General features: G+C 38.2%; 1 protein-coding gene across 1 annotated transcript; it reads right to left on the bottom strand.

Annotated features, from left to right (window-relative positions):
- Positions 1-6,091: 6,091 nt before the first annotated feature.
- Positions 6,092-12,451, bottom strand: LOC103711588 (vacuolar protein sorting-associated protein 20 homolog 1-like). Its single transcript, XM_039134413.2, has 6 exons — positions 12,083-12,451; positions 9,727-9,879; positions 9,416-9,568; positions 7,035-7,118; positions 6,446-6,650; positions 6,092-6,353 (listed from the first exon to the last, which is right to left on the bottom strand). The coding sequence occupies exons 1-6, from the start codon at positions 12,182-12,184 to the stop codon at positions 6,328-6,330; spliced, it is 723 nt and encodes a 240-aa protein (XP_038990341.2). The 5' UTR covers positions 12,185-12,451; the 3' UTR covers positions 6,092-6,327.
- Positions 12,452-13,653: the final 1,202 nt, after the last annotated feature.

Here is a 13,653-nt window from a genome sequence, read left to right as displayed (position 1 = left end):
CTCTGTAGCGTTGCTAATTGTTTTATTGGTGCTTGACAGACTGATATTTCTATATGGATGATTTTTCTTTTTATTTTTTTATACGTTATAATCTTATGCTGTACCTGATACTCTTGAATGTGTCCAGTTTTAATGTTCCCCCGCCAGCAAGCACTCTCTCCGATGCATATACTGTTGATCAATTTTAAGCTTAAGTGTTACCTGTCTATTGATTCTTACAGGCCTTATCTTGTTCATGGCAGCAGTTTATGAGCTTAAGAAAGTATGGGAGCTCAATTTATTCTTTGATCGATTCTTCCTCTGGTTAACCGTACTCTTGACAGACTGATTAAACTTGTTATCTTTCAGATTCTTGCACAAATTCCTGTTATATCATTGTGCATGACTTGTGGTGGAACATTGCGGTTTTGTGGAGGCAGATCTCTTATAAAGTTGATACTTCCCTTAATTGATATGATACATCACCACCTTTAAGGATGAGCTTTACATTCGAGGTTTGTATTTTGAACAATTTCTTTGCTCAATCCAAAGAGAACTGCAGGTAATGGGTTACGCCATATAGGTAACAGGTTTGACCTTCCCTGAATATCCCTAATCTGCTCAATATTTTAAAGGCAGGATTCAAGCGTAGATCTTTGGTACAATTATCTACTTTTCAAGTCAGGTAGCTTGGCACCATCAACTGAAGAGATTTGTGCATATGAAATTAATTGAGTTGCATATGTACCCTTGTAAATAGTCAATTTTTCATGAACGTTATTTCTAGTTTTGTCCTTCAAAACTCTCCGTTTGCATGGATGCTCCTACCATGGTTTGGTGGTTTTTGTTAGCTTAACTGGAATTTAACAGAGTAAAAATTTAAGAGGAATTACAATAGAGTACTGAACAATCAAATTTCGCGTTTGGTTGGGAGTATTTAATTTTTTTTAAACGGTATTCTGACAGCATTAAACGTACATAGGAAGGGTCTTGAAGGGTACATAATATTTTTTAGAGAGCGTTGATGCAATTTGGAAGTGGCTGTATACGAAGAGACAGACCCCTTATTTGGGGACTATCTAAAGTAATTGAAAATTTTCGTTAAAAACCGATGATATGTCACTTCAGAATTATATTTTTTATTCAGAAAAAGTTACATTTAGTGTTGGGCATCGGGCCGTGTCGGGCACGGCCCGCTCAGCACAGAACGGAAGCCCGGCCCGGCGCCAGGCCCGTCTATTGGCGGGCCGGGCCGGGCACGGCCCGCAATGGGCGCAAACGGGCCGTGCCAGGCACGGCCCGTCTGGAGAGGGGGGGAGAAAAATAGCCGTTTCCAACGGTTATTTTGGGAAAATTCCAAAATTGCCCCTCCCAACAGTCCTAAAACGGTTGAATTGAGGGGTATTTTGGGAAATTTTTTTTTTGGGCTTCTATAAATAGCCCTTTCCTTCCTTATTCTCACCACACCAAACCAACTATTCTCTCCTTCTCTACTACTATTATTTCTCTCTTCTAAAGTGCTCTTCTAGCAATTTAATTTTTAGTTTTCATTTAGCAAGTGTTCAAGTGCTACACAAGAGGAGGTTCCTGTTGAGAAGAGAATGTCACTCCTGTTGAGAGCACAAGAGGAAGCTCAGAATCTCGGCTCTGCCTCTGCCCTCCGACCTTCTACTCAATTCCTCCTTGTGGTTAGTTTTTATTTTTTGAATTCATCAATTTAGATATGTCATCTTTTGAGGAAAGTCATTTTGGCATTACTCCTGTTTCTGAGGGAGAAGAAACTAATCCCCAACCCCATGTTCCTAGTTCCTCTAGAACTAGTGAACCGAGTGAAGATCAAACCTCTTCTCGTAAGAGGACTAGTGCTGTATGGAATGAATTTGATAGAGTTATGGTTGATGGAGTCTGGAAAGCTAAATGTAAAAAATGTGCCAAACTTTATAGTTGTAGTAGTAGTGGGGGAACAGGGCATTTAAAAAGACATCAAGAGAGTCATAGGATGCATGATTCTCATGCTCAAACTCAAATGGATAGTTAAGCACTTGTATATTAATTCTCCTTAATATACAAGGAGGATTACTTGTAGGTAATTTTGCATATAATCATGAAAATCAAAGAAAAGCACTTGTAAAATGGATAGTTAAGGATGAATTACATTTTAGTTTATGTGAATCTTTTAATTTTGAAGAATATGTTCAATTAAACCTACAACCTGCTTACAAAAGAACTAGTAGGCGTACATTTAGAAGAGTAGCTATGACTAACTTTTTAGCAATGAGACAAAGTTTAATTGAAACACTTTCTACTTTAAATGTAAAAATTTTATTAACTTCTGATATTTGGTCAGCATCTGTAGGTAGTAATTATTTTATTGCCATTACTGCTCATTATATTGATAATGATTGGCAATTAAATAAATGTATTCTTGCTTTTCGTGCTTTTGATTTTCCACATTATGGGCAACAAATTTCAAATGTCATTTATCAAACTGCATGTTCATATAATATTAATGATAAAATTATGTCTATTACGTTTGATAATGCATCTAATAATAATTCTGCTGTTGCATTATTAAAAGACTCATTGCATCCCATGTTAGATGGAAATTTATTGCATATTAGATGTGCATGTCATATCTTAAATCTTTCTGTTCAAGCTGGCATGGGCATGATTCAAGATGTGATTTCAAAAATTAGAAATGCAGTTTCTTTTATTCATGCTTCAAGATCAAGACTTCAAGAATTTAAGGAACTATGTATAAATCATGGTAAACGTTTTAAAAAATTTAAACTTGATGTAATTACTCGTTGGAACTCAACATATAGCATGATACATGATGCATACCCATATAAAAACTTATTAAGTGCATATATTAATGATCGTGGATTAGGCTTTACATTGACTGAAACTGATTGGAATAAAGGAAAAATTTTGGAAGATTTTTTGCTTAGTTTTTATAATGCTACCAATGTTCTTTCTGGTATTTATTATCCAACTTCATGTTCATTTTTACAACAAGCATATATAATTAGTCAAAAATTTGCAGAACATAGATATGATGATATTTTAATGCCTATTATTGACCTAATGGAATCTAAATGGAATGAGTATTGGGACAAAATATGTCCTATGCATAACTTAGCTGCTGTATTTGATCCTAGAGTTAAATTGAATGGCGTGCTAATTTTACTTGATGCATACTGTGAAAATATGATTAAAGATCCTGAACCTGCTAAAAATGAGGTAAAATAACTTCTTTATGATATTTATGCTATATATGATGAAAAAATTCGTGGATCTAGATTTTCCGTACAAACCTCTATTTCTTCTTCTAGTAGTTCTCGTTCGTCATCTATTTTTTCATTCATTGCACAGAGAAAACACACACATGCTTCAAGTTTATCTTCATCTTCTTCATCTTTAAGTAGTGAACTAGAATTTTATTTACGAAATGATCTTCAGTCTGCATATGATGAAAATCAAATAGAGAATCTAGATGTATTATCTTGGTGGAAGAGTGTTAAAAATCAATATTCTGTTATGTCTGCAATTGCACGCGATATTTTAGCTGTGCCGATGTCCACGGTAGCATCGGAATCCGCTTTTAGTGCAGGTCGGCGTGTTCTTGACGAAAAGAGAAGTAGGATGACGGGCGAAACAGTGGAGATGCTTCTCTGCTTCAAAGATTGGTTGGATGCTGAGGCAAGACTTCAAGATAAAGGTGGACATAATACAACATCCTCTGATGATGATGATACAAACACTACTGAAGAGTGAATACTGATTCACTGAATCTCTGATGATTAGTAAGATTTCTTAATTTTTTATAATTGTACATTTTTATTGTATTCTAGAGGTCAGACCAAGGTCCAAACCTCGGCCCTTTCTTATTGTATTCTGGAGGTCAGACCAAGGTCCAAACCTCCCTTCATGTACCATTTTGATTTAAATTAATAAACTGGTAGGGGTCTATGCCAAACCCCCCACCATTAAGGTGGCTTTATATTAATAAATCCTTAGTTTCAATATTTATTAATTTATTAAAAAAATTTATGAAGCATTAATTTTTATCGGGCCGGGCCACCCGGACTGGGCCAGGCCCGTGGGCCGGCCTGGCCCAGGCCCTTATGGGCCGTGCCGTGCTGGCCCGCGAGCCGTGCCGTGCTTGGCCCGCGGGCCAAGAGCGGGCCGTGCCGGCCCAGGCCCGAAGCGGGCCGTGCCGGGCTCGGCCCGCGGGCCAGAAACCCGTGACCCAGCACGACCCCCATAAATGGGCCGTGCCAGGCACGGCCCGGTACTGTAGCTAGCGGGCCGTGCCAGGCACGGCCCACGGCCCGGCCCAGTGCCCAACTCTAGTTACATTCTTTCCATGACACATTTTGGTCACCCTTGTTAATTGTATTTGATTATTTATTTATCATTTCTCTCTCTCTCTCTTTCCTTCCGATAGGGTTGGGCGGGGGAGGAACTGGGGTCTTTTTCCAACATGTAGCGGTTGGACAAATATTTTTTTGACTCTTATGATATATTTAATTTAATTGCTGCACACGTTTTGGTGATGGTGCTGATGTAAGTTGATGCACGTGTATAAATGTTGCAGGAGCAGGCACAACAGATATTAACTAATAATCTAATAAGGTAAAAGATCCGACCATTTGTATTGAAATATGATTTTTTTATAAATATAATAAATAAAATATTTTTTTGCCAATACTTTATCTTTTCTTTTCTAGCCTACTTATTGCTATGAGTTCTGGGGGCTTTGTCCGATCTTTTGCCTTTTCAACCTTATCCTTTTCTTGCCCACAAATTCTCCTCCCGATTGTTGAGAACGGTGTACGTAATGATTTGTCTTAAGATGCTACAAATATCTGATTCAGAATGTTGCTTCAAAAAAAAAAAAAAAAAAAAAAAAAACTGATTTAGAATGCTTATAGGAAAAGCATCCCAAGCTCAATAATTATACATCAAGCATGAACAATAATATGACGTCATAAATATATTATAATATAATATATATTATAAATATAATATATGCAATATCAATATAATATAATTTTATAATATTAATATAATATATTAGATATATTGATATGTTATTTTTTTATGGGATTGAAAAGTATTTTTATCCCCAAATTTCAGTCTAAGATTATCATCTTTGATCTTGGATATCTGATCTTAAGAACGAATATTCTATGATTCAGTTGGGCAATAATTTAAGAAATGGAGGTGATTTGAGACCATTCCATGTAGGATCACTATGGTGCAACTAAATATAACAATCTCATCATTTTCACCAATATCATTCTTAATCTTGTGACGATCACTCTATATCAAATGCCTCATAAAATGCATTGTCAAGTACAACAATATCGTACTCTTTTCAAAGCTGGGCTGATTGAATAGCTCATGTACGCCCTGCTTGCAACAAACCTCCTTCCTGTTTGAGATGGCAATGGCCAATCCTCGTTCTTGCATCCCGCAAACACTCTCTGCGTGAACTCTCGCTCGCAAACTTCCGACACAACCCTAACCAATAATCGCTTGATTTTGACTTTCCAACAGAAGCCGCAAAAGGAACTGTCATAGTTTTTTGGAGCCTCAATGATCGATTTTTTACGGTTTCCATCGAGATCCTCGTCACCGCCGAGTCGCTCTCCATGGGGAGGCCTTGCACTCGGCGACTTGGAGATGCACTCACCGGAAGAAATAATTGAATAGACTGATTTTTCGAGCTAAAATTCATCCAAAACACTGACAGAGAGTAGAGCATTATGGCACAGATTGAAGGAGGGGAGGGCCAAGACCAGTGTGGCAGCGTTCAACCCTTACTGCAAATAGACGCAATGATGAACACAATTTTCAAACGAAAACAAATTTAATCATTTATCAATTGATACATTGTCAGTGACCTCAGGCGAGACCTGAGCAGAGCAATCCCATCGCATGTCAGCCAACTGCCCGCATTGCCCACTCGTTTTGTGCTGCTGGACTGATAGGTCTCGACACTCGTAAATGCTACCAACAAGCAGCAGCAAACCAAACTTCCAAGAGGTGAAGTCATGGCTCAGATACAGCAGATATATTTTCTATAATTGCACATGTGACGCAATTCTTTATGCAGCCAAAATAATTTAGCAAATAGAAGTCCAAGGAGTAACAGATACACTTCAGATTTTGAGCAGGTTGACAAACATTCCGATAACATTACATTGACATCGAGATGGAAGGATAAAAGTTGGTTGAAAAAGAACAAAGATATCATTTTTACACACTATACAAATCCAGATATCACCGCATGAACCAAGCAGTTGGAAGTGTCGATCGTTTGTAAATGCAATCCGTCATTCAAGCAGGTAGTGGTTCCTCCAAAACTGCAATCAGAATAATGTAAGTAATCAAAGTGCGAGAGAGAGAGAGAGAGAGAGAGAGAGAGAGAGAGAAGATGGAAAGAAGAAAGAGAGACCTTTTATCCTTGTTGCTTTAGTTGAGATGTCATCTGATGTCGCTGGGACTGGGGTCGTGGTAGGTACTTCAGGAAGCTCGAGAACCTCATCTTCTTTGTCTTCAACTTGGAGTCCCGCTTCTGGCTGCACTTTAGGTGTCTTTCTAGCTGCTTCTGTGGACGGCACTGATGAAGCAGGAACCGCTGGCAAAGACTGCAGGGTGATCTGCCATGTTAAAAAGGCAAATTTTGTATTAGATAAGAAAGCGTACTGAAATGTCTACATACGAAGAAATAAAATTTACCTGATTGTTGCAAGCAGAACATTTTTTAGCAGTATAAATTCATTTATATGAGAACAAAATTAAATCCAGCAACGTTGATTTGATTAATCAGAAACTAAGATTCAGTTTGATGCTCCTGTTACTGTAGGCTCAAGAAGCTGCCTATTTATTTCTAATATTTAACGCATGCTATCAGTATGGCCCTTCATGTTAAGGTATATAAGTTCCTTGTCCCCTTGAACTTGTCTCAATTGATATTGGGATATGAATTAACAATATAAGAAACCTTAAGAGACTTGATTCCATAAAGAAATTAACAAACATACCTCACTTTCCAAGTTCTCGAATTCTGCCAAAACATCTTCCTCATCCTCAGCAGATAAACGCTCGCCTAGGATTGCATTGATTTCCTTTGGTAACAAAAGAAAATGTAAGCCATGAACTTCAGAACAGTGAACAGGTTAGCTGAGAAAGTATTCTTCAGACATTAACTTAGTCAATAACTTGCTGTAGAATATAATTATAAGGATCAGAGTTTGGCCCCATATTTGGGATTTTATACTTACAGGATGCATTCATTTTTATTTTATTTTCCGAAAAAAAGAGCCAGGAAAGACAATTGAAAGGAAGCGCCATTTATTCCAAGCAATGAAGTGCATTAAAAAGAAGAGTTTCTGTATCAAACAACAATGTCATAATATAGTAACCATCGTAAAAGCCAAAATATGCTTTCAGCAAGAGATCAGGGCATGATTTAGAAAACCATAAGCACGGACTGTGCTTGTTTGTCTCTGAAGACCAAACCTATCCATTAAATCTTCTACCAAGTCTGTGAGTCCGCAACAATTAATCTCTGCACTTTCATAAAAGTAAAAATAAAAAGATTTCTATTTTGGACTATTTTTTATTGCTTTAGCTGAAAATAGGTTGGATCAGCTGGCAGAAATTAGGCATTACTTAATTTCTCGTGGTGTCCATTTGGCTGCTAATCATAGTAGCAATACAAAATCCACGATTATGCAATTGCGTATTTGAAACATTCTCAGTCTGCATTGGAAGTCCATATGATCTGAACCATAATCTTGAGTACTGATCAAAACAGAATACACACTCAAAAGATGAAAAGGAAAGGAAATAAAGAAGGCAAGAAAGAAGACACAGAAAGCAAGAAAAAAGGTTGAAGACAGAGGAGACAACCAGAAGAGGGTCCCATCCATGGCAACAAGAGAGAAGGTTAAAGGAGAGGAGGTTAAAGGACCATTGTCTTGGGCTTTTTGTCACCAAATGATTACAGGAGGGAAGATTGGATTGAGCATGTGGGGAAGTGACAAGTCAGATATAATCGTGCTATGAGGCTACGAGGTCAGATTAGGTTAATCCGCTTTTGGTGAAGGAAACAGTTAAAATCAGGGCATTTTATGAACTAACATCATGAATCTTAGTTACCTGAAGCAGGAGCAAGTGTAGCAGAGTAGAAGCAAATTTGGGTGTGGGAAAGCAAACCTCTCAAAAATTTCGAACAAGTAATGTTTTGACAGTGGATGTGGTAATAAGTTTCTAAAGAGATTCCAGAGTAGGTGCAGTGCCCTAAATATGAGTTTCCTCCTACCAAGTTGTAAATTATAAAAGAGCTGGTAACAGGCATCATGGGGCACTGAAAGCACAAAAAAGTATTGCAAGAGCAGTACGAGCATAAAAATGTGAAAGATTTTTGTAGATAAGCTACTGCTAAATCCATGCATGCGTGCATTGCATACACCAGCGCCCACACAACTGTGCATGTGCATGCGCACACACCACGTCATGTTTTGCTGATCTCTTCTTTTCATTCTCTTTCACAAGCCAGGTTGCACAATAAATCAATTTCACCACCGCAGATAAAGGTAAAGCAATTCCTTGCCCCAAGAAGAATTACCTGTATTACATCTCACATAGCAATTTTCAGTTAGGCAAATTGGGCACTACATGATTTACCTTGAACCTAATCTCTTTGTTCAATAGCCATAGACTATAACACAAATTATTTCAGTTTACCAATGACGAGTAAACAATGATGTAAATATTTTACAATGTCCACAATTATGGTATCTGTCAAAATCTTAAGACCTGTTTGGATGCAAACTGGCATATCCCAGGATAACTCCTACATCTTAAGGAGTTACCATAGGAGGAGGAATGGAAGATAAAGTAGTACAATTCATGAGGCCTATAACCTGCAATCCAAAGATTTTTGGATCACAAAACCCATCTAAGAAAGATGACTATCAAAATTGGAAAGAATTTTAGATTGTGCAAGCAATTGTCCTCCAAAATCTCAACAATTTCCCTTCCATCGTCTCCACTTCACAGCTGATTCCCATCTCACGGGAGATATGCTGCAGATAATAACAACCCACACAGAATCTGGAGCTGTAACATACAGCTGAAAGGCTGACTTCTGCCACGCCACATCATTCCAAAAGCATATTCAAGCCAGATTCATGTAGCCAACCACACATTACTGGGCTAAGAATTGCTTTTCATCATTCATGAGATAAATATTGAATACTTTGTATTTCTAGAGAGATATCTATATCTAGTTAGTTGCATGCTAGCCTGTGCATCTATTTCTACTTGCTATCTAATGCAAAACTCCAAATGGTTCAACTAAAAGCAACATTAATGCAAAAATAAAAAAGAACAAGAAAAAAAGAGTAATAAGACTCACATCTTGATAGGCCTTTGCCTCTTCTGTATCATCCATCAACTTGCGAACATCTTCCAGATTGATCTCACTTTGTATAGCTTTAATGGCATTATTGCCTGCCTTCAAGCTTTCAAATACAGCTTTCTGTTTGCTTGCCAGTTCAATATCTGCCAACTGAAGCAAGCAAAAAAAGCAGACAGATATTACTGTATGATTTGGGAAAGAGGACAGCTACAATTAGACCATTTTTATGTAGTTCAACTGAAAAATATGCACCATACAAAATCTTGCACTGCTACAACACATGCATTCCTTCACATGTAACTACATACTTGTTGCTCAACATTAATTAACCAAGCATCAACTTGCTTCAATAATTCTTCCTGAGTTTTCTTCTTCTTTAGTGCAAGGAGGGCCCTGTCTTTCCTCTTCTCTCGAATCAGGTCCCTTGCAGCTTGCTTCTCAGCTTCAATAACAGCATCAAGCTGGAGAGGGAAAAACAGAGAACAAGAGCACAAAAATGAAGTTAGAAGTGTAAAAAAATGCCTTAGATATTCATAAAGGGCATCTCCTATAAGTTCATCAAACAAGGATTCAGTGCATCAAGCTTTGGAGCTTATGCAGATAGTCTAAGATACAGTACCACTATATCCACTGACCTTCAGACATGAAAACCAAAAGGGTGGGTCCTTTCCAAATTTGCTGAAGCAAAACAAGCATTGCAGGAAAACAAAAGCAAACTTTACCAGCATGGAGGACCTTGAGCACTCCTATCATAAAAATTAGATATTGGTCCCTAAATTATCCGAAAAGGCATGATTTTGGTGCTAAAACGGATGATGGAGGCTTTGTATTTGTGGTTTAGGATACGCATTACCTGCTAAACAAGCTGCTAAGATATAACTTTGACCAGAGTTACTTTGGTCCCTAACCATGACAACCAAATGGTTGGTGTCGCATAACTAATGGGAAGAAGACAGATGCCAGTTCCCAATACACTTGTACAGCAGTTAGGAAAGGAGTGCATCTCATTGCTCAGAAAAGGATTAAAATGGGTTAGAGAAAGTGGATTTTCTTTTCCCGGCCAAGAAGGCTAAAGCCTATGGAGTTATATGCAGTGTAAAAAGTGTCATGTTGTGGTCAATGTTGGCCAGGTAAAGGAGCTTCTCAGGCAAATCAGAAGTCCAATGCATGCTGGTCCATTGCCCAGTGTCCAACTTGGAAAGCCAGTCCGTAGGTTGATTGGCTTCTGGATAGACATGAGTGATATTTACATTGGAAATGGATTTCAGAAGAAGTAAAATATCATGCAACAAAGGGCTGGAGGGCTGGAATGGTTAATCTAAGAAGTGGATGGTCAGTTGAACTTGAAACCACAAAGACCTCATGGATAAGTAATGTCCACCGAACAAATGGTCCTATAACATACTTGTGGATGGAAATCAGAATTTACAGGCAACAAAGTTTGCCCAAGAACAGAATCCATGGGATACAACAGTGCTCAAACAGGCATTCTCACAAACTATAGTGAATGAGCAATTGAGACTAACTAAATATTCATACCAGTATACAAAGATACTCGTAGGCAAAAGGTCAGGGATTCAGATGGGAAAGTCAATATTATACTGTTTATAAGCTCAGAAGGGAAATAAACTGATCCGAAGTTGCATCTTCCAAGACTTTGAACCTCATATATCGAGGGTTGTTGTCAGGTTGAGAGCTGACCAACCATAATACATCATAAAAGTTAAATGGATCATGTCTTGACCCTTGAAGCCTCTCATTGCTTAAGGTAATATGGAAAGAGAAGAAAATTAACAACACTTGGACCAAACACAACTCAACAAAATGAATATTTGCAAGATTTTGGTTTTTATTCGCAACTTTTACGAAGAAAAGGATACATATATTCTGAGATTGGTGTATAATAAGTACTTTCCCCTTGTCACCAATAAAACAAAGGAATGCAGAGAAAGAAACAAGTATATTCTTTAAATTCTAATGAATATTGTTTATAAGTGCCTTACTTGGGCATGAAATATGATAACATTTAAAGATATCAAATGACAAACTTCTCTCTCTCTCTCTCTCTCTCTCTCTCTCTCTCTCTCTCTCTCTCTCTCTTTGTGGGTTGCGGGGCTTTTGAATCTCGCCCATAAAAGAGAAAATGAAAGAAGAAAGTGGTAACTCTGACAGGTTAATTATTGGTGACGCTTAGTCAGAGTAGCACCTAAAATGAACTCCCTTGATTGACCAGATGCATTTCACCGTTAATCAATTGTCCCAGTATTATATGAGAAAACTTCATGGAACACATCCAGAGAAGAACCGGAGTAGCAACTCACCAGCAGCATCTCCTTCTACTTCGATGGGTCAAGGAAAGCATGAGGGAGGGGAAATTATCAATCTTTGGGGCATGGAGATAAAGTCAGAAGATGTGATTTATAAAAACGAGATCATGGCTAGATTTAGCAGAGGATACGTCCTAGGAGACACAATAATCGAGAAAACCGAGATAAATTAAAGGCCCTCTCCCCTTCTTCTTGCAGCCATTATTGGAACATCGACGAACAAATAAGAAATCGAGGATTCAGGAAAAAGACATCTTATTGTTTTTCGATCATGCAGAAGCATGTGAATATCCAGATAGATTGAAGGAAAGCAGGAGGAAGAAGGGTACAAGGGGACCTGCTGCTGGTGTCGAGCGAGCTTGCGGCGTTGGGTCTTGAGGGAGAGGATGGCGCGATCCACGTCCGTGATCTTGGGTTTCTTCACAAATATATTCCCCATCTCCGCACCTCTCCAAATAAGCCCCAAACCCTAATCCTTGCTCTCCTGTCACAAAAAGAGAGGGGTAAGGGAAATCCAAGGAAGGAAGGAGAGAAGACGAGCTTCCTTTTACGGCTCCTCTTTTGTCTTTTTTTCTTTTGGCTTCGCTGCCCGCCGCTTCCCTCCCTCTCCGTCGGGGTTCCGGAAGCGAGCTGGATTTGGGTCTCCGCCAGGCAGCCACAGCACGCGTTTTAGGGCCGGCAAAATGTGACGTGACCGTCAACACCCGTTTCATGATCGATCTGCAATAAGTATGATTCGGATTTGAGCTACATAGTTTAGGTTGCAAGCAAGCATGTAGACCTATTTAAACTGTTTAATTATCAGATCGAATTTTAATCTCTGCCTCTCGATCGATCTAATTTATTTAATTTATTCAATAATCGGGCCGGATTGAAAAGAATATAAGTAAAATCGGTCAGAATGCCCAACACACCGTCATTTCTATCCGCATCGAACATTCTCTTGATGGAGTGGAGGCCTAATGAAGGCTGCTATGCGGAGATGGGCCCATCCTTTTTTTTCCTTCTTTCTCTTTTCTTTAGCAAATATATATATATATATATATATATATATATAATAATCAGGCCAGATAGAGTTAAGCAAACAAGTTAACATGTTATACAGGTTAACATGCCAATAGGTTTAGCAAGCTATCTATTTATTGAACATTGCAGGTTCAAGTATCAAATTCTGATTTATTTCATAAAAAAATCAAATTCAAATTTAGAATTTTTTGATTTGATCCAAATCTAAACCGACTTGTATATAATCTAATCCAATCCGTCTACCACCCTACTTTCTTTCCTCTGAGGTCCTCTATCAAGATGCGTGTCCCATTTTATCATTCATCCGCTACAGTGTATGATAGTTTACAAAAAGAATAAAAAACATTATAATACGGCTCTATATATTTTGAAGAATGAATGCCTTGTCGTGTTCGGACTGATGTCGACACGCACGATTCTCTGATGTCAGTACATGCGAGATTATTTAGCAAACATTTTTACCGAAATTAGTGCATGCTAAATTTAGGTTTTATACATGGGATAGATCGTTCCTTTAGAAATAATGCTCGGCAGATTTGTGCTAGCGTCAGCAACCTTCCTCTATTTCCGTTGAACCTACTGTTGGGTGCTGTTGCAATTTGCAGATATCCCCTCTAATACTAAAATTAGCCAGGGTGTTTTGTGTAATATCGGCCATGTCGAGCTTTCATTTTCAAATTGTAATGTTGGATTTTGAAGTACTTGCAGCATGCATGTTCCGAGAGCAGTTTCAGATCCAGCATATGATAATTTCTTTGTGATATATAAATTGTTTGAGCTGATCCCAGCAAGCAATGTACCCACCAACTTCCGTTTTCAGACTTTACGCAAGGGATTATTACAATAAACCCCTATCAAATATTGAGGTTATAATTTACTTTC

The sequence above is a fragment of the Phoenix dactylifera genome, chromosome 15 (genome assembly GCF_051530095.1).
Source record: "Phoenix dactylifera cultivar Ajwa chromosome 15, Ajwa_hap1_PhDact_Kaust_v1.1, whole genome shotgun sequence".
NCBI classification, from domain to species: domain Eukaryota; kingdom Viridiplantae; phylum Streptophyta; class Magnoliopsida; order Arecales; family Arecaceae; genus Phoenix; species Phoenix dactylifera.
Note: the sequence above shows the minus strand (reverse complement) of the source record. Positions and strands in the feature narration are given on the sequence as shown.